The following is a 21,594-nucleotide window of genomic DNA, read 5'->3' as shown; positions in this document are numbered from 1 at the left end:
TGAAAGGTAACCTTGGGAGAAGAGGGGATCTGAGGGAGGGGGGAGTGGGCAGGTGAGTCCAAACTTGGCTCCGACAAGGGCCAAGTCAGAGCAGGGAAGAGGGAAGAGTTTTCTTGATATCTGAGCTCATGGTCATTATCAGGAGAGCAAGAGTTAGGCACCTAGTCCCATGGCTCTGCAAGCCTAGCCCACCCACCCTGGGCCAGGCCAACTGAGTGACAGACACCCTCTTTGAGTCTGCCCTCCTCAGATCCCTATGATGAGTTTTTTTTCATCACCTCCCTAGCAGATTCCAATACTTATGCCTTTGTGGAAAGCCCTCCAGCATTGCTCCCCACCTCCTTCTGTCCTTTTCTCTACCCTGTCATTCCCCTATGTCATTCCACCCATTGGCAGGGACTTCTTGAGCACTCAAAACGTGCGCAAGGCCAGTCTGGAGGCTGCTGAAATGGCCGGTGCTCAGCACAGTCTCGTCTACATCCTGAGGACCAGCTCCCCATTGCTCACCTCCTGCTCAGTGCCTGCTAGGTGCCCGCTATGAGGAGTGCTGGAGGATTGACACAAACTCCTGTCCTTGTGGAACTCCCTGTCTAACGGGAGACACAGACGATAAATGAGAAAGAAATGTTAACTACTACAAAGTTCTCAGGAGTAAAACAAAGCAGGAAGGGGAATATGAAATCTCCAGCGGTAGGGGTTGAATTTTCAATATGGTGGCCAAAGAAGGCTTTAGTTAAGAACATGACATCTGAGTAAAAATCTGAAGGAAGAGAGGGAGCAATTTATATGGATAACTGGGGGAAGATATCCAGACAGAGGGAACAGCCCTGAGGGAGAGTGCGCCCGGCCCAGCAGCAGAACCGCATGGAGATCCGCGTGGCTGGAAAGGAAGGGGAGGATGGTGGTGGGCAATGAGGTCTGAGATATAACTGGAGGCCAGGGCATGGAAGGCCTTCTAGGTCATGACAAGGACATGGCCTTTTACTCTGAGTAGGATGGGAGTCACTGGCAGGTTTGGATCAGAGGAGTGACAGGACCCAGCTTCCCCCTTGAAAGGGTCACTTTGGCTGCAGCGCTAGGCTCGTGGGCAGAAGAGTCCCAACAGCGGAGGTGAGAGAGGACGGTGGCTTGGAAGTGGGTAGTGACTTTGGCAGTGGCACAAAGTGGTCAGACTCTATATTCTGAAGCCATTAGAATCTGCTGATAGACCAGGTGTGGGTGTGTGGGATTTACAGAAATGGAGCGTATCCCAAGGATTTGGGCCTGGACAACTCTAACACTGGACTGGCCTTCAACCAAGATAGGGAAGACTTGCGGAGGAGCTGGTTTTAGAGAAAGTTTTTGGAGTCTTCTGTTCTCCTCGGCCCTTCCCTAGGACGCCTTCCCTGACTCTCTCCACACAGTTCGTTGTAGCCACTTCAATAATCTCTGAACATCCAGAGCCAACATTTTTCATTCAGTCCTTTGTGTTTCCCAAGGATCCATCTTTGGTTGGTCGACTGATTATGAATTTTTTCTCAAAACCCATCATGGCTCTTTGCACATAGTGGGCTCTCAGAAATAGTTGGTGAATGACGAGCAAGTAAATGAATGAATGCGTGACTCAGAACAGATGTGTGGGGGATTGTAAACAGCAGTGACCTCTCAATACCCCGTGGTGAGAGACACTGCAGCTGGTATGCTGGAATGGGAACCAGGCTCTGGGATGAGGTCCCAGCAACATCTTTGCTTCCTTCTCTGCAGCCCTGGGCCACAGGGAGGCCAGCAGACCCTCTCTTTGCCCCTTCAAGGGAAGCTCCAGTTTTTCGGGGGAGTGACCTGGGGACATATCACAACTGAGACCCTCTCCTCTCCAACATCTCCATCTCTGCTCTACTCGGAGGTGCGGAGAGCTTTGCGACATCTCTGGGAGACAGAGGCAAGAGTGAGCAAGGTGTCCTCAGAGCCCAGGCTCCCTGGCATATGAGACAGTCTCAACTGGAATTTGAGCCCCACCCTTCGCTGCCATCTGCAGAAGAAAAGGGGCCAGTGGACACAGTGGTCCAGCATGGATGCACCAGCTTCCTCATACCTCCAAGGGCCTCATCCAGGAAGCCTTCCCAGATTGATCCACTTCCTTCCTCCCAGCCCAGCTGCTACTTTGCTTTGCCAGGGCATTGGTAGAAATATGGATTCTGCAAGGCCCTCACTCAGCATCTCTGGTCCCAGGGGTTGGGAATTTTTCTTCTGGGCCACAAGTCAGCAGTGCAGGCTCAGAAGAGATTTGCTATTTGCCCGCCTGTTGGGGGAAAATCAGGCTCAGCAAACCAAAGGCTGGGAGTGGAGCCAGGGATCATAGGCCTTTGTCTACCCTCTGGCCTAACTGTCTCAGGGAGAGCTTCTAGGAGGGTAGAAATGCTGAGAAATTCTAAACTACAACCCACATTCCTCAGGGCTACAGCAGCCTGGATGTACCTCCCCTGAGCCTCCAGGCCAACAGGACAGGGATGAGCCTACCATCTGGTGAAATGGGAAGGGCAGAGAGTAGACCCTGGGAAGGCAATAAGTCACCTCTTATCATACAAGGAAACAGGACCCGAGCCCGAAGCCCAGCATGTCCAGCTGCAGGTGCAGGACTGGGCTCTCCAAGTCTGATACCTGCTGGTACAGAGCCAGAGCTGACCCTGCGAGGCACTCAAGGCCTTCACGGCTCTGGCTCCACCACCTGGTAACCTTGCCCTCTCATGCTTCCTGCCTATCCTCTGGTCCAGGCCTAATCCCACCCCTGCTCCCTGTAACCCAGATGCCCACTGCACCTGAGGTCTGCATGGGGGCCTAGGAGTGCAGTCACATTAAAACTGGCCCACAGGGGTACCTGGGTGGCGCAATCAGTTAAGCATCTGCCTTCGGCTCAGGTCATGATCTCAGAGTCCTGGGATCAAGCCCCACATCCTTGTCCTCCATCATGCTCCCTGCTCAGTGGGGAATCTGCTTCTCCCTGCCACTCTCCCTCTGTGCTTCCCACGCCCCACTCTCTCTCAAATAAATAAATAAATAAATAAAAACTTAAAAAAAATAAAACTGGCCCATAGAATCCTGGGGACAAGGACAGAGGATTACTCCCTTGGTGATCTACAGCACCACCAGCCCCTTGGTAGCTCAGCCTCATGCCCTTTGTCCTGGGGCCCTGGTCACTTCTAGTGGACTTGGAAGTACCAACAAGTGCAGGACCCCTTCAGGACTTCCCTCTTCTCAAGTCTTGGAGGTCCCGGTTCTCTTCTTGACTTGCTATGTGGCCTTAAGAGAATGCCTCCATTTTCCTGTAATGAAACGTGTTCACGTTGGTTACGTAAGAAATTAGGTGGAAGTACGGGGTGGAGAACCTCTCGAATCCCTCTGCTCATGGCCTTACAGCAGGGAAAGGCCGAAGGAAAACACCTAATCTAGACGACTCTGAAATTGCACTCATTTAAAATTAGATCCCTGTGCTCCTTGCGCTAATAAAGAGACCAGGATAAGAAGTCTTAGATGTTTCCCACATGTGTTTGGCTTGTATGTTGCCATGGCAACTGTTCCATACACATCCATTGGGGTGTTCATTGCACATTGGGCTCCAGATGAGCTCTGCAACACCCAGGTCCACTGCCCCTAGACTAGGACCAGCCCAGATCAGTTGTCATGGCAACCACAGGCCTGTGAGGGGGGACGAAGAGGGACAAGGGTAGCCTGTGTGCGTGCAGCTGTGCCCGTGTGTTGGCTGGAGACACACAAACTGCCTGTGTGCATGTATCCTGTTATACGGGCAAACCTAGAATCAAATCTGACCTGTCCATGCAGAGTTGACTGTTTTAAGGTCATTGAATCACAACACTAAGTGGAACCTCAAAGATCATACTCAACATTCTGCTTTAGAGCAGAACCGACCCATTTGTAATAAATCCCATTACCTCACTGTGGGCCAAGGAAACCCAAAAACCTGATGAGAAAAAACAAAAGGTCCAAACCTGAGGTTGTCTGGCCAACGCTGTGATATTATTACTGAAGGGGAGAACTTCCTAATGTGTGTTCACAAACTGGTTTGTGAAGGTCCGTGAAACCAACCGTCAAATATAAGTTTTGTGTTGTGAAGAGTCCATTTGTCTGGGGAGACAACCAGGTTCTGAAAGAGGTCCTTGATGTTAAAAAGTTAAAAACAACTGCAAAAGTAGGGGGAAACCTTTACCCACCTGACCCAGAACCAGCTGGGGACCTTCTCACTACTCTGGAGAGAAAGACGCTCACGTATCATGGCTATACCCATTCTCTCAGTGGGCACCTCTGTGCTTTATGAGAGTTTTTGTTAGGTTTTTATTTACTTTTTATTTTTTTAAAGATTTTATTTATTTATTTGACAGAGAGAGACACAGTGAGAGAGGGAACACAAGCAGGGGGAGAGGGAGAGGGAGAAGCAGGCCCCCCGCGGAGCAGGGAGGCCGATCCCAGGACCCCAGAGATCACGACCTGAGCTGAAGGCAGATCACAACCTGAGCCAAAGGCAGACGCCCAACGACTGAGCCACCCAGGCGCCCCTTGTTAGGTTTTTAAAGAGACATTAAACTTAACACAGGAATGCCATGGATTCATATTTCATTGAATTTTAATAGAATAATCACTGGCAATTACTGAGTATATAAAAACTGCTCTGCAAATGTTAAGAATAGTCATTGGTGTGGTGGGTGGGAGTCTCAAAGCATGATGAGAACTCTACCTTTCACCCAGTCTGATTTCATCACAAGGAGCTTACCACCTCTGTGCTTCTTCCTGCCCCATGGAAACCCAGGTTCTCAGGCAGGAAGGATGCAGTGAGCTCACTGGGTCAAGCTCCTGCCCCTGGACTGTGCCAGTCTTTATGTGAACACAAGAGCTGCTCGCCCTCCACTTCTGATGGGGCTGAGCTCTCCTCCCACTCGGAAGTTCTCTTATCAATGTGACCTCGATCATTCTCAACACAGAACACACTCATTTGCTTCTCCAGCCCTCTGTGGAGGTGGAACGATTTTCTTGAGAGAAGGGATGACTAAGACTAACCACTTCTCTGTCCTGTCCCCTCCCCCCCAGGGCTTGGATGACCCCACACTCGCTGACCCTCTCTCTGCCCTGACCCTTTAATTATCTTCAGCTCTCTCTGAAGCCAAAGGACTCCCACAGCCCGGGAGCCACACACAGGAAGGCGGGGTTTTGATTCCTTCCGCCTCTTAAAGGACTCAGGACAAGGAATATTATGACTGGGGTAATTCTCAGCACTTAATCTTCCTGCTTATTGTGTCTATGTCGCTCACTCTCTTCAACTGCCTCTCCCCAGAGCTCCTTCCGTGTAAGCCTGCTGGGCGGCCTTATTGTGGGGGGGGAAGTCTCTCAGTGGGGGACCCTAATCCTCTTATCAAGGGGATAGAGGAAGTGCAGGGAAGGGGGGGGCACTGTGTTCCGGTTTCTGCCCATTCAGTGTGCCAGAGGGAGGGACTAAAGCCTCTCTTGGAGCCAGGGCTCCTTGAGATGAAGCTGCCTGCAGGCTCTCCATCTGCCTCAGGCCTTCCCAGGGAGACCCTGTTTCTCAGAAGTTGTGAACAGGATTGGCCAGCTTTTGCCTCAAGGGATGGGACAAAGACCTGTGAAGTCAAGTCTTTAGGGCATCATTGAAACAGGGTTTCTCTGGATTAGTCATGGAAGTTTCTCTCCATTGGTCATGGAAGGACAGTGGTGAAAGTTTAGCAAATAGTTCAGGTTCCTTCCTCCTCCCATGGCTGAAATTTCTAGCAGCCCCAGAGCCCCCTAGGTAACACTCTGAAGTTGTACGGGGTAGTCGGATCTGGAGAGATTCCTAGTAACTGGGCCTACCTCCTCCCAGTACATATCCTTATCCTCAGGGCCTTCCTGTGGCCCACAGGCACACAGAGAAAGAATTAAACAAGAGGCCAGGGCTTCCCAGGAAGAACTAAAGAAGTTCCTCTCAGTTGGGAGAGCTGAATCTCCAGAAACCTGCCAGAAGGAAGCTGAGTCGAGGTCAGACAGGTACGGGGTATAGGGGACAATTCTCTACAGGAGAACCATTTTGACATTCCACTAAAATGGCTCCCACTGGGTCAAATTCACTGCTTGGAGATTAATCCCATTCCCTGCCAAATGCTGTCTTGAGAAGTCACTCAGCCTCCTCCCTCCCCCTTCCTCCTCCTAAGAAATAGAATCCAGATCCCTCTAGTTTCTATTTCAAACTCCTCCAGCAGGATACCTCAGATGACCTCACTTCTCTGGCCTCTTCCTTCACAGGCCCCCCCTAGAGCTAGGCTCTGTCCTGCTGCTCATCCCGCTGCCCCTCCCGGCCTCCCGGTGGCACCCCAGGATTCGGGACATGTTTCCCTCCAGCAAGGTCATGGCATGTATGGCTAAGAGAGTGACCTCCGAAGGCCAGCTGCCTGGGTTCCAATCCCAGCTGGACCACCCTGGGCATGTCGCATAGTCTTTCCTCATTTACTCATCTGTAAAGTGGGCATGTTAGTAACAGCACTCTCCTCAATAACGAACAATAACACATATTAAGCAGTTACTATGTATCAGTGCTCCTCTAAGCACTTTATACATTGGTGTATTTGGTCCTCATCGTGAAGGTACTGTCATCATCATGGAGGCACAGAGAGATTAGATCATTTCCCCAAGGCTGCACAGCTAGCAAGTGGTAAAGCTGTGATACGAAGCTGGGGAGCTGTTCCAACTCTCACACGTTGTTAGAAGGATTGAAGGTGCTTATTGGCAGGGCCTAATGCAGAGGAAGCCACAGCAAGTGCTAGCCAATGCTACGCGGTATTATTATTACCTCCCCTCCCAGCTCCTAGAAGCCTCCTTGGTCCCAGACGGCCACCCTGTTTATCCAAACCGGCCCTCCAGAGACCCCCGAACTCCCGAGCCTCCTCTGGCCCGCAGCGGCACAGAGCTGCCTGAGCCCTGACAACAGAGCTAATACCATCTGCCCCTGAACTCGGCCTGTGTTTTCTAGTCAATTGTCTGCACGTCCTCTCTCCACGGATGGCTGGGACATCAGGCTCAGCTCAGCTTGAAAGTCCCCAGAGGGCAGGGGACACGGCGGTGTGAACTCAGCATGAAATGACACAGGTTTGGGATGACAGAGAAGCCGGTGACATCCCAGGGCTTGCTCACGTTGAGGAAGATGTCAGCAGGACTGTGGCTCCCTGACCCTGTTTCCTTCCCCACCATTTGGCGGAGGTTAAGGGAGACAGTGTGCCAGTGACCCAGTGAGTGCTGGGAGCAGCGGGAAGGCAGGGGAGCAGCGCTGGAAGGGCTGGAAGGCTGGGCTTTTTGACAAGCCCAGATTCAAATCCTGGCACAGCCCCCCTAGCTGTGTGTCCCCGGACAAGCTAGTTCATGTAACTTCTCTGAGCTGGAGTTTCCTCATCTATTCCACAGAATAACAGTTCCACCTGCAAAGGGTTGCATAAGATGCTCGTGAAGGACTTCACGGGAAGCATCTAGCACGGAGCCCTGCACCTAGTAGGTGTTCAATAAATGGTAGTCATGGTTACCATTTGGTCATTTTAGAGTTGGGGACACCAAAAGGCAGGAGTCCTGGCTTCAATTCCCCTGCTAACGAACCAGGCAGTCGTGAACAGGTCTGTTTCTCTCTGAGCCACATCGCTCCCCATGGAAAATGAGGCCACATGTGGGTGATGGGGAAAGTTCATTAGAGCTTTGACTTCCTGTGTTCTTTGATTTTCCAAGTCATCAGTAGCCCTGGGATACTTGGATTTGGCCTGAAGCCCCCAGAAGAGCACAGGGGGCTTGCCCCACTGTGCTGGAGCCACCTAAGAGCCCTGAACAAATTCCTCTCCCAGGGAACGCAGTGACCAGACCTCTCTCCTGCCCCCCGGCCGAGGGCACACCAGGTATGCAAGTTTTCTCAGAAGGGGGACTCTATCCCTGCTCCCAAATCCACAAAACATGAAAAAACTTAATTCTGGCTTCAAGATGGAGTCGGCTCGACAAGGGAGAAGAAAGAAGGAGAAAAACAAAACAACTCCAGCATGAGGCCAAACTCTACACTGCCCCTCCTATTCTATATATATCAAGCCTTGTGTGAGAAGCAAGGCAGGGAGGAAGCTCTAGCTTGTTCCCCAGCAACACATGTGATGGTGAGAGAAAGTACCCTTCATTATGTGTCCACTTAGCACTCAGTCAAACATGCCACAAAGTGGAAGTAATTAAGGAACCTGTGTCAACCTCGGGGCGACCTTTCCCAGTCCTCCTGCACACGGCCTCACACATGTGGGCACACAGAAATGTCAGCACTGGCTTCCATTGGCTTTCCAAATTAAGATCTGATGGTGGCAACCAAGGGGAGTGTTGGCAGATGGGACCAGCACGGGGCCCTCACCAGCACAGCCAAGCGAGCCAAGAGTGCGTCAGGGCACACACACAAACACCCATGGGCTAGGTGCAGAACACCCCTGGGACATACGAAGGCCAAGTCCCAACACCGCTGTGTGGTGGCAAGTCATCATGGGAAATTCTCTTCCTGCTCTACAAAGCTTATTCCACCTCATTTGGACTCCATTCCCAGGCAGAATAAGGAAGAAAGTAGCACAAGGCTGAGAAAGGTCTTAGTCTTCCCTGCTCCCCTCAAGGCCTCTGTCCCCCCAGATGCCTGGATGCCTGAGAGGACCATATTGGGAAGAGAACAGAAGAAAGGCTGGTTGTTCCTCATCAGCCAGCAAGAAGCCGGCCCACAGAGGATCAATGACTCCACAACCCCTGACCTTGGGTTCCTTATTCACTCTCTCAATTCACCATTTCACCAAACACTGATCAGCGGGCACTGTGCTAGGTCATGGGGAGCAAGACGGGTTCACAAACAAGAAGGAAGGATGTTTGAGCTACAAAAGAAAGCAGACCTGCCCCTTGTCGTCTACAAATTGATATGGGAATCACATGGTCAATAACTGTGCTGGGTTCTGTGAATGACACCAATATAGGATATGGTATTCTATTCTCCAAGGCACCCAAATATCCTTCTACAAATTGAGGAGCATAATGCCAGTGTCCTCCTCGTGCTAGAGGGCCTCATGTGGGCAGGACTGACTGGGCTGCCGGATCAGCTCCTACAAGGGCATGTCACTGCCAACCGATCCTCTGGGTCAGACTCACTGGAGTGAATCTCTAGCCTATGAACTCCTTGAAACAGTTTCAGAGTCTTATTCATCTCTTTGTTTTATTTTTTTCTATAGGAATGCCATTTTTAATTATCTATCTATCTATCTATCTATCTATCTATCTATCTACTTATTTATGATTAAACTAGCCTCCATGCTCAATGTGGGGCTTGAACTCATGACCCCAAGACCAAGAGTAGCATGCTCTCCTGACTGAGCCGGCCAGGTACCCCTTATTCATCTTTTACCTTAGTGCTGAGCACGGTGTTTGGCACAAGGCAAACACTCATTGATGGTTTGTTGATTGAATGAAAGAAGAAAAGAATGAATGAATCATGTCATGCTCTGAGTGAAGTTCAGAGGTAGGGGAACAGGGCATAAAATGGAAGTCTTCCATCGTCTCCCTTCTCATCTCTGTTTTCTTCAGGCTTAGAGTGCAGGTTCCCCTACAAAGCACAAGCAGACCCTAAATCTCTCTCTCCATCCAACCCGTCGGCATGCTCAGCATAGCCTTGGCCAACATGGATCGCCATGATGACTAGGGCGTGGCAGAGCAGAGGCAGTGAACCTGGTTTCTCCTCCCCAGGAGCCTTGGAGGAAGCAAGGCTTCCTCCTTTTCTCCCACCTCCAAAGGTTCACCGGCACTCCACCTCACCGAGGAACCCAACCTGGGATCTATCGGACATGCTCAGAGCTGGCTGGTAAGGATGGTCTTCCAGCTGACGAGCCTGGGGGATTCCTAAAGTCAGGCTGCGGCAGATGCTAAAAGTGAAAGTCCTCTCCCTAGCTCATCGGATAATGATTATGAACGAGAGCCTAGTTAGGTGGAGATCATTAGACTCCCACAGTGTGGCATACCCATAAGGAAGCCATTACACTAACAAAACTGCAAGTGTAAAAATAGAGCTCCACATAGTTTCCTGGTTACCACATTCTAATTCTGATGGTTTCTCAGTGCCAGTGACATTTGGTTTCCTTTGTCCCCCGCCATGCCCTGGTTCCTCTGCGGGCATACTTATTGTGGGAGGCAATGGCTCACTTTCTAGATGCCCAGGCTCCACCCCCACAAACCTCTCGTGCGTACACAGTCATCCTCTAGGTATTTTTTAATGTTGCAGGAATATCAACACACACACCTAAACCCCGCTAAGAGTTTAGAATCTGACCCATCTAGGACCTGACCTATGGCACACAAGCATTCACCCATCCGCTCACCAGTCATTCAGCCAGAGACACCTGCTGAGCACCTGCCGGGGGCCAGACACTGGCCTGAGGATGCACCTGGGGACACGCAGCATCTCTGCCCCTACAGAGCATCACTGTGTTCCAGGTTTGGGGCTCTTCTTGGTTAGCCTCACATTCTGGCTCTGGAGGCTCAGGCACCAGTACGACATGCATCAGGTGATATGTTGTGACTACCGGGTGCCCCAGGGAAGGTGACAGGTGTGGGAGTGGTCCTGGGAGAGGCAGCAGCTGTGAGGCAGTTAGCCAGATGGCTCTGGGCTGCCTCGCTGGTTCCCAGCACCTCCACTGTTCATCTGGGCTTTGCTTGGAACCGGGCTCTTGGTTCTCAATCTCCCAGCTCGTTACTTTTTTTTGTCATGGCCTTGGTGACTCCCAGACCTGAGCACTGGATAAACAGGGCACCCACTGGCCACTTTCCTCTCCTGACTTGGACGTGCCCCTGGATTTGATGGACCAGCCCTGGGTTGAGCCAAGCATGGCAAAAACTCAAAGTGCAATTCACAGGCTGATGGCTCATTGTGAAGAGAAAGACCTGTCTAGCCAGGTCTCTTCTCCCACAGGGGCAGTGAGACTCCTAGTCCGGTGGCCTCCCCAGCCCAGGAGGAAGTCTTTCCTCTCGAACACTCACCTGCATAGGAGAAGCTCTCCTCAGTCCCAACAGGGCAGCCGGAGTAGCCATCAAGGACCCAGCTAGCCTGAGGGAGGGGGCCAGGTTCCTGGTCCGTCTGAAGCCTGTGAGACAGAGAAGGGGTGGTCACTCATCACAGAGGTTGTCCTGGCCTTGAAGCTTCTCCAAGGGTCTAAGGATACCCCCTTGGAGCTCGGTTCTTCTCCCGTGCTGGTGCTCTGCACCCCTCTGGGCTGGGCCTTCCCTGGCAAGCATGCATACATGTGTGTACTCAGCACGAAGCAGGACTTGGGCAAAGTGAGGCCAGTGGTAGGGGCAATAGGGGAACTCGTGAGGGCACTGGGATGCCTGATGCCAGTCACCCTTTGGTGTTCCACCGATCCCAGGAACACAAATCGCCCACAGGACAGAGGAAACCCAGAGTAACTCCCGGCCTTGGGTCCTGCGTCCTGCCATGGTCCCTACCCTCAGGCTGTGCCTGGATTATAGCCATGTTCACACACAGAGGGAAGAGTTTCCTCTGAAGCGCAGGTCACCGACTCCTTATGAGAGCTTAGGGGGCACACAGGCCTCCTTGGGCTTGCTCACAGTCCAGGCAGTGAGGAGGTCAGGGAAGATGGAGGGGTAGGCTCAGCTGAGGTCACAGCGACTCCTGGGAGCATAAGTCCTCGCTGGGCCAGTGTGGCAGCAGGAAGGAAGGGTGAGGTCTCCGGGCACCAGCTCCCAAGTGCACGCAGACTTCTGAGCACAACCCCAACCGTACAATCGCTCCCAGGAACAAAGGCTGTGGGAGCTTTTATTATAGGCAATTACCCCGGGCTCTCAGAGCTGGCCCGCCCACCCGTCCGCCCGCTGTCTCCAGCTAAATGGACCCTTTGGCAGCTTGGCAGGAGGGGGCGGGGAGAGCTGTGCAGGCAGGAGGGAAAGTTGACGTCTGGTCCTGGGGCCGGGGGCTGGGCCGGGGGACCCTGTGAGTCTCCAGTGCTACTGAGATTTGTCTTCCTCTCTCTCCAGTTTTTCCTTTTTTTCAACCTGGATGGCTGGGACTCTGGGCTCAGCTCTGCTATTAACTCACAGTGAAATGCAGAGCAAATCTCTCCTCCTCCGGGTCCCACTTCCATCATGGGATAGAAGAGATGGCCTCCAAGGCCCAGATCAGTCTGACAGTCCAGGGTTGTGTGAGGTGTTTGCTGCTCCTGCGTGGCTCTCTCTAAGCCACGCAGGCAGTGTTGGCTCTTGTGTGTCTGCAGGCCCCTGAGCTGGGGGCTTGCGATAGAGCAGGGTGGGGGGTACTCAGAGAAAGCAGGAGACCTCATCTTGCCCTGGGGAGTGCTCAGTCTGAGGGGGTTGCTCACCATGTACTGCTGTCAATTCAATATCAGCCTGATGTTCGAATATCAGGGGGACAAAGAAAAACTGGAGTTGGTTGGTTTCTTGGAAGAAATGAATATAGACTTGGGTTTTTGAAGGGATGCAACATACTGGTGAGAAAGCAATAGGGCATTCTACTGGGGAGAGGGAATTCTAGGTAATGTACATGTTTCACTGAATAGCATCATATATGTAGAGCTAAGCACCGCCTGACCCAGAGCAGGTAGCAAGAACTAGCATTAGAAATACAAATACTTTGCTGTCATGCTTGTTGGTGCCATAATTATGCTGCCAGGCTGAGTGGGCGTGCACTGGCCCAGGAGCACCGAGGAAGGCGGCCTCCGTGTCTCTAACCTCAGTCGGTTCTACACTCTCATCTCTGCCTGCCTCCACCTCCCCAAACTCGGCCAGGGCCCCAGGCCTCCCCTCACTCTCCAGCCCGAATGGACAGCGTCATCTATGCCGGAAGCTGGTTAGAGGTTGAACCAGAGAGAAGAAAACCAATAACCCTACCCTCCTGACCCCACTGACTGCACCCTCCTCACTGAAGTCTGACCAAAGGCCAGCCTGAGGAGGGAAGGAGAGAACTTTGGGAAAAAGAGAACACTTGGCAGGTGGAAAAAGGCAGCCCCAGGATACTGAAGCTGTAAAGGGCTCTCTTCCAGGAGAGCAGAGGAGAATGAGGTTGAAGATCTGCGGAAACCACTATATGAGAGCAGAGGATCTGGAGAGCGGATTGAGAGGCATTTACGCCTTCTCTGGGGTCCAGAGAGCCGGGGGGACCAGAGGGAGGCGGTGGCGGGTCAGAGAGGAGGCAGGAGATAGACTTCCTTGGGAAGGACCGCACCCAGACCCCGTGGACAGAGACGGCTATGGAGGATAGGGCAGGGCAAGAGAAGGCTGGCGATCTGCTCCCTGGAGAAGCAGGTGGGGCAGGACAGGGCTGGAGATGGGGAGGGAGCACGATAACCTCTGTTCCCATGAGCAGCTGGGACTTTGCAGCAGGCCAAGGTGCCGGGGGGTGGGGGCAGGAGATTTCCAAGAAAACAGGATGTCTGCGCCTTCTAGGGAGCAGATGGTACCTCCTTGGCTATGCAACTCGCAAGGGTAGCCCAGCCTGGCCTTTGGCAGAGTGACCCGTGGCAGGCATGCCAGGCCCCACGGGGTGTACTGGGCTCTCTCCCATCTTCCAGCGGCACCTAGGGGTGTCCCTCGTCCTAATCCGCCCTTGCCCGAACCACGGCCCTCCCTGCAGCCCTAACCCAGGGCCTGAAACAGGCAAGGTCTAGGAGGTGGATGGTGAAGAAAGCTGCCCCCCCGCCAGGTTGGTACAACACATTTCCATTTCTGTTGAAATGCAAACATGCAATAAATGTTTGCTGAGTGAAGAAACACGGTTCTGTTCAGGTTACATTGAAATGTTCAAAGGAAGAAGTTCTGACTTCTGGAAAATGTCAGAGTCTAAATCTGCCAGGGGACGTGTAGGGTAGATAATGTAAAATCTTAAACAATTTAATGCCCAGACACTTTTCCCGAAGGTTGAATTCAAAATGAAGGGTGTCAGGTAGAAGGAAATCAGGTAGGAGAAGAAAGCCAAAGAGTCACCAGGGAGACACTGTACTGATTGGGAAAAGGCCATTCGAAGGAAGGTCTGCCCTGCATGTGTGCTTCCTTGAGTTCTCTCACCAGCTGGAGAATCTCAGTGGAGGTCACGAGGGACAGACGGACAGACACAGACAGGAGGAGCTCCTTAGGAGAAGGAACATGGGCGAGCTGTGTGGGCGGTACATCAGGCAGAAGAGATGCTCCCAGAGGCAGGGATCACCCAAATGAGAACTTCCTTTGATCACAGTGTCAGCTAGAATTCCTGCCATGACGGGAAGCTCACTGCCTTATCAGTCATTTGTAAACCTCTCCAGTTGCTGGAAAGTTCTTCCTCCTGAGCTTCCAGTTTGTCTCAAACTGACTTCTAACCACCGTGACGCCAACTCAGTGCTCTGGAGCCGCACCAAGTAAATCTAATCCATCTTATGACATGACAGCTCTTCAAATATTTGAGAACAGCTCTCAGACCCTCTCTAAGCCTCCCTTTTCCAAAGTAAACTGCTTCAGCTCCTTTAATCATTCTTCTAACGCCTTTCTTGGATCCCTCACCAACCTGTTCACCTTTCTTGAAATGTGTTTTTGGGCATCGATGCCCTTTTAAAAGGTGGCATTCCTAACTGTGATACTCTAAAAGAGGCATGACCACATGGCGAATAGAGTGGGACTACTGGCTTCCTGGTCCTGGGCCCCGGATGTCTCTAACCGTGTAAGAGTGCCTGGAACATTTCAGAGACCAAGTCACACTGTTGGCTTCTAGTACAAGTGAAAGCTCCTAGTAGTTCACCCCCACCTCCACCCCCCAGATGTTCTGCTGCCGCAGAGGAACCCCCCCCACCCCCCCGCCCTGCTGTGTCCCGGGAATGGTGTACAAGCTTTTCTAAACCCTAGATGTAAGTGGGTTTCTCCTCACACAAGTGCAGAGAAAAAGCCCAGGAAGTCAGGCTAGCCAGAGAGGTATCTAATTTGCATTTGAGCATTTCAAAACTGTGTAACACTTAATAATTAAAATTTAGTTTACTTAATGTGGCCATTTTAGTAAAGATATTTTTATTTAAAAAATGATGTACTTGATGGACCGAGGCCCCCTCCTCTTCGGGCTGGCTGCTGGGTCCCAGCTCCATGCCTCCCTGCTTCCCTCCCCACCTGCTCCCCCCAGCTCACCTGTACTGGAAGGGGGCCACTGTGGCGGTGACTGGCTGACTCTGCTGATGGCCCGAGGTGAAGCTGATGGCCCCAGGGGTGGGGGAGGGGCGTTTGCTTGGCACGGGGCTGCACCCTGGGGAGGAAGCCCCTGATACTGCCCCGGCATCAGGCTCCAAAGACCTGGGGACCCCTGAACTTCTGTAGTTTGCATCTCTTTGATCCTTTCCTGGGTAGTTAGGAAGTTTTCGACCTTCAGGAGCCCCTGGTATTTGAGTTTCTCCACGAGAGCTTGTTCGGGACGGGCTCCTGCCCCGGCTCTGGCAGACTGGAATCCCTTCTTGAGCCACCTTCTTCTTTCCCTGGGTGCCTTGTGTCTCCCCAACTCTTCTGGCCCCAGCCCAGCTGGAGAGGGCTGCTTTTGGGGTTGCCCTGGGACTGCTCCATGGGGAGCTGGAAAGGCCTTCACCACCCTCAGCTGACTCTCTCACCACCCCAGAAGCCTTGGGGGAGCCTCTCCCCCGGGAGGCCTTAGGAGAGGAGTTTCTGGAAGGACCTCCTGCCTTGCCCAGTCTTGGGGAGGCTGCACGCTGGGGGCTCAGGGCCAGGCCGGCCTGGCGTGGCCGCGGCTGGGGAGAGGCACCCGGTGTATGAGTCCTGGTCTGGGAAGCAGCTCGAGGCACAGGGATGGAGGAGGCATAGTGGGGGCGGCTGGCAGAGTTCACGTTGGCCATCCCATTCATGGTTAGCAAGGCAGCAGTGAGGACTACTGTCCTGCAGAGAGAGGAGAGAAAAGAGGATCGTTAGGCCCCATCCCAAGCTGCTGCTCCTGAGTGTATAAAGGCGATGCCGGGGTCAGGGAGGAGGCACAGGCATCCGGGCTGGGCATCAGGGCTCCTGGCTTCCCATCCTCACTCGGTCAGTGCCTGACGGCCTGCCTGCCTCTGGGCAAACCCCATTACCTCTCTGCCCCGAAACACTGCTGGGAAGCTCACGTGCAGACACATATGTGGAAGTGCTTTGCGAACCATGATGCTCTGTACAAACGGGGTTCATTTAACTTTCCCTGACTCTGCTCCCCTCCACTGACCGGGGATAGACTCTCCTCACAGCCCCTCCCTCTCAGACCCTTCCTTGTAGCCTGAGTCTAGAATCCCCTGCCCACAGTAAACCAACTCCCTTGTGCCTTCAGCCTTTTCTCTGCATGTTCCTTCCACCTGCCACTTTATCTGACAAAAGTGCCCAGGATTCCTGTCCAGTGGAATGTAATCTTCCAGATCCCACTGGGCTCAAAGGTAGAGCAGCCAATCCCGACCCCCACAAATCATAAACTTGGAAACCTCCCCCCGACCCTAGGCTCCTGCCACCTGGCTCCTACCATTCACTGGTCCTCATTGACGCCATCTCTCCTGGGCCCTCTCCACTGTCCCTACCCCTCAGTTACCGGAGATTTGGGCACTGGGCTCATAGCCTTCCTCATAGCCATTCCCTATGCACCCTCTGGCCCAGCACTCAATCCCTTCCCTCCCAGACCTTGATCCATTAATTATCCCATTCCTCTCCCGTATCTTCAACCTCTCCTCTTCTACCAGCTTCTCCTCCCCGCCATGTTAATTAATGAATTAACTGCTCTATTAATCACTTTCATTTCCAAGGGAATTTGAAGCCATTTACAAAGACACAATCAATCAATTCCAGATAGATGAAAGAGTTAAATGTATGAAATGTAGAAAACGAAACCATAAAAGAATTCGCAGAACACACGCATAAATGTTTCCATAATTTTGTTGTGGGAAAGGCCTTTGGAAGCCCCATGTCAGAGGCAGAAATTATAAAGGAAAACACTGATAGACTTCAGTGCATAAAAGTGAAAATCTCTTATGGACACAAAAGCCCTTTTAAAAAGATTCAAGCCATCAATAAACTATGAAAATACTTACAACATATATGGGGGACAAGGGAATTCTACCAAATCAATAAGAGAAAGCAAATGCTCCACAGAATAAAGAGTAAAAGACTTGAACAAGGAATTCACAAAATAATACATATAATTGGCTAGAACCTAACAAAAACAAAAGTCCTCCTTAAAATCGAAGAGATGCAGATTAAATGTTATCATCTTTGCTATCAACTTTACTACCTTTTAGAAAAGGTATAATATCCAGTTTTGGCACAGGGCCACAGACACTGCTGTGGGAACGATGCCAGACCTAGAAATGGGTCCCGGGGAGAGGAGGAAAAATGTAGGCAAATGATTATGTACGAGGAAAATGCTCAAGTTGACTCTCTAAGGGTAAACTGGCCCTGGGTGAAGATGGAGACAAAGGACATGTGGGCAGAGAAAAGACCACCACGGTATGGCTGGTCCACCTGAGCCCACTGGGGTGTCCCCTTTCATACTGCAGAGAAGGCTGTCAGCAACTGCACGGGACTGGTTATGGCTGTTGTCAACCTTTCTCTGACCTTTGACTCTGTGGCCCAGGACCAGCTACAGGCTAAACTGTGAGAAGTCAATATAGACTTCTAAACATTGATGGATTTATAGAACTACAGTGTGAAATGACTGAGTCAGGGCTTAGAGGACTGTTCTGCTAACGGAGGAAATAATTTCCTCTAGGAAGAGAAATGCTCTGACCCCCTCCTCCTTTCCTCTAATTTGTACTTTAATGATTTGATGCCATTACTGAATGAACTAAAGTAGCCCCCACCTCCTCCAGCAGAGAAGGCAAAGCCATGTGTGTTCAGGTGACCACGACCAGCTTACCTCCACTCCTCCAGTGGCTGCCCATCACCTAGGCCCACAGGACCACATCCAAGGCTTGCCTGACTCCTGCCTCCTTCCCATCTGTCTCATGCCCACCTAACAGGCTGTAGACCAAAAGGACACTCTAAGTCACCCTCTGCCTGCCCACAGTCTCCCATGCAGGGCACCGTGCCCCGTCCCCAGCCCCAACTTGCCAAGGACAGCCCCACAGGAGGGCCTGAGAAGTACTTTGACAAAGAGATCTCAGAGGGTACTAACAGCAGTCTGCAAAATAAGAATAGGATAAAATCGAGCAACTGCAGTCAGGTGGAGAAATAGGGGGTCTTTACTATAAGGAGGAACACCATGCTTTAGCCTGGCCTCAAGACGGTAGCGAGAATTCTTCCCCAGTAGAGGTAAGAGTAGATTTACGTTGTCATCCTCCTGTCCAGCCACCGCACTAGTTATCAGCTACACGCATCAGTGACCACGCCCAACAGGACCAGAGGGATAAGAAGAGACCTGATCAAAGGTGTGTGTGGTCCCTGAGCTGCTGACCTTGGCCTCCAGCACAGAGCTGAGCCATGCACTGGCCAACTGAACGAATCAGCTGACCACCCATGAGAAGGTCCTAAGACCACCGACCCACTACAGCTCGCACCCCTGAGACTTCAGCATTCCCACGGTCAATCCCTCCACTGGCACAGTACCACCCAGGCCACTCCTGCCTCTCCCCTTAGGCCTAGTCCCATCAAACCCCAGTGTGGGGACCATGGCCATGTAGGCACCCCAGCTCACCCCCTCCAGGAGATATGTCTGTGATAGAACCCAGAACTGCATCTTGGTGCTGCCTGCAACTCTCCTGTGAACTGCTCCCCTACCCACATTGTAGTGCTCAGGGATCCCCCCAAGAGCCCAACTCACCTACACTGTCCTCAAAGCATCCCCAGGCTCCCCTTGGCCCAGGCTCTCCCAGGCCCTACATCTAGGACTGGCCAGATTTCCAGCCAAGAGAGCCTTAAGGCTGAGGAAGCTGCTTTGACTTCACTTGCCAATGGAGCAGATGCAGTTGCTGCTTTAACTGGATCATCATTTTTTCAAAAGCTCGATGGGAAGAGGATTTAAAAACATTCCTGTGGTAGGATCACAGGAGTCCCATCCCTCCCTCTTCACTACAGCTGGGGGGCCCTGCTCTCTCCTCCTCCCCAGAGGATAGCCCTCACCTAGACCAGGAGCAGCATGCACACAGGAGGTGATGACCATCCCAGGTGGAAGTCTGGAAGAATCAGACCACCTTTGGGGTGATGGAGGAGGGATCCCCAAACACACTGTGTTCTCTGAGCCTGGTGCGAAAGGGGCACAAAGGAGCCTTCCTGGTTTGCCTTTAGAGTGGGAACTCACAGGGGCTCAGGATCTTTACAGAGATCTCAAGAGGACACCCAGCATATCTCTCTTCCCTAGACAGCATCAGTATCTCGCTGAGGCCCAAGGATGGATTCCCTAGACCACAGCCCTCAAATGCATGTCTGGCCTCAGGATGCACTCCTCAGCCTCCATATTAACACTGTCCTTGCTGTGATCGACAGCTCTGGGCCTTCCAGAGATTGTGGAGGAGGGAGGAAGAGGGCGTAAATCTAGTTCACAGGGTGGAAACCAGAAAAGGAAATCAGTCATGGGCAGCTCTGGAGGAGGCTTCCTCCTCCTCCTCTCTTTTTCTCTTTTTTCTCCAACATTCCTCAGATCTAGCCAGCTTTCCCTGTACCCTTCATATCCTGTTTGCCTTTGGTGGTACTAGCCGCCGAGATGGTCCTAAGGCATTGCCCCATAAGAGGCTATAGGCAATAAATAGGGGTGGGGAGGGAGATAATGGGCCAAATTGTCTGGCCACATGCTTGTAGTAGGTGGCACACCTGGGGTAGATGGGGATTGAGGAGGAAGACTATGGAGTTCCAAGTCTCTAGCAGATGGGAGGCCTGGGGAAAAGGGGGGAGTGAGTACTCATGGTGGGGGTGGGGTCTTATTATATCATCATTCCCATGTCCAAACACATGGACAATGGTGTTTTCAAAGCTCAAGGGTGAGGCCTCTGTCCAAATGATCTCTTCTGGGGCCTAACCATGTATCTACTGGCCACAGCATCCAAGCTGCATTCTTAATGGACCGAATGATTTGGGAGACTCCCATGTTTGCTCTGGGGCTCAGTTTCTCCTTCTGTGAAATAAGGAGAAATCCTTTCTGCCTCCTTGCTCCCCATTTCTTCATGTCCTGAGCAGGCTGAATAAGGCGGTATCTAGAAAATGTTCAGCCTCTTGGGGTATTAAGAAGTATTAAAGTCACTTTCATAGTATACAACAGGGTTAGCTGTAATGGTCTCCATTTCTTGGTTCTCACTGTTAGACAAAATGTCCCAGAGAACCAGGACAATCTATGTCTTTTGGACAGGGCCTGTTCAAGCCAAAGAGCTTGGCTATCAGTACTGATCATCTTTTGTGATACCTTCACAATATATCTGGGGAGGGTCCCAGGCAGAAGGCTAGGAGCTGGGAGTGTTAGCAAGGAGCCTATTTCTTTCTTATATGAACATGTGTGTGCATATGGGTGTGCACACACATGTGGTATTGGGGGATCCTACCAGATCCCCTACTCCTAAACTTGCTCTCTCTTCCTCCTTCTAAGTGCTCTGATCTGAAATTTCACTTAACCTCAGTGAGCAGATTCAAGAAGAGGGTCTCAAGTGTCCCTTAGTTCACTCATTCTGGGGATCCCTGTCTTCAATAAATTACATTAGGGAATTAGTACTTCCCATTAACAAAGCTCATTGCACTTTCGAAAGAATTCACAACAGGATCCCTTTGTTCATCAATACACACCTTGGTTGAGACCTCCCATACGCCAGGGGCTTTGCCAGATGCTGTGGCAATCACAGTGGCTGAGACCCAGGCTCTGCTCTCAAGGAGCCCACAGTCTGGTAGGGAGAAACATGCACAGTCGTCACAAGTGCATACGCTGTGTGTGAAGGGAGGCAAAACAAAGTGCTATGGGGATGTGTGTGTGTGTGAGTGTTGATGGGGCAGAATCCGGGAAGGCTACAAGGAAGAGGCAGCAGCAGAGTTGGGGGTTGGTGGTTTGAGGTCCAGGAAGCAGTAGATTTGATGACTGAACCTCCCATGCCCATGGTCTGTCTATCAGCGCTCCAACACATACTCTCCTCTTCGAAGAGACTCTGTGGAGTGTTAGTGGCAAGAGAATAAACTCTGGAGCCACAATGCCTAGGTCAAAGTTGGCTCTGCCTTTTGTTGATGATGTGAACTTGGGCAAATTCCACAAACTCTGAGTTTCCTCATCTGTAAAATGAGGCTGACACCGGGACCTACCTCTTCATCGCTTTGAAGAGTAAATTAGTGAATAAAGGTAGTGCTTAGAACAGTACCTGGGACATAGTAAGGATTCAACAAGTATTGTTATGATCACAAGGACAAAGAACCCTTTTTTCAAGTGCCCCTCCATCCCAGATGGCCCAGGGATGGAGGCTGCATGGCCTGGTTCATCTGGAGCCTCCAGCAGAGCAAAGGAGGATCAGAGTACCTGCCAGGCTCTGATCAGAAATTGATAGCATCAACAGGAAAAACACTGTCCGTGCTGGATGTGATAACACCCAACGCCCACCAGTGGACAGGGTAGGAAACTAG

General features: G+C 51.7%; 1 protein-coding gene across 5 annotated transcripts in view; it reads right to left on the bottom strand.

Annotated features, from left to right (window-relative positions):
* The window catches only part of NAV1 (neuron navigator 1), a 247,772-nt gene that overhangs the window by 159,701 nt on the left and 66,477 nt on the right, over positions 1-21,594 (bottom strand). For all 5 annotated transcript variants that reach the window (XM_078078260.1, XM_078078261.1, XM_078078263.1 and 2 more), the window contains exons 2-3: positions 15,184-15,936; positions 11,047-11,150 (exon numbers count right to left, since the gene is read on the bottom strand). In XM_078078260.1, coding sequence (XP_077934386.1) covers positions 11,047-11,150; positions 15,184-15,905 — 826 coding nt within the window. In that variant the 5' untranslated portion in view covers positions 15,906-15,936. The remainder of the gene's footprint in view (positions 1-11,046; positions 11,151-15,183; positions 15,937-21,594) is intronic.

This window comes from Halichoerus grypus, chromosome 7, assembly GCF_964656455.1.
Source record: "Halichoerus grypus chromosome 7, mHalGry1.hap1.1, whole genome shotgun sequence".
NCBI lineage: Eukaryota > Metazoa > Chordata > Mammalia > Carnivora > Phocidae > Halichoerus > Halichoerus grypus.
Note: the sequence above shows the minus strand (reverse complement) of the source record. Positions and strands in the feature narration are given on the sequence as shown.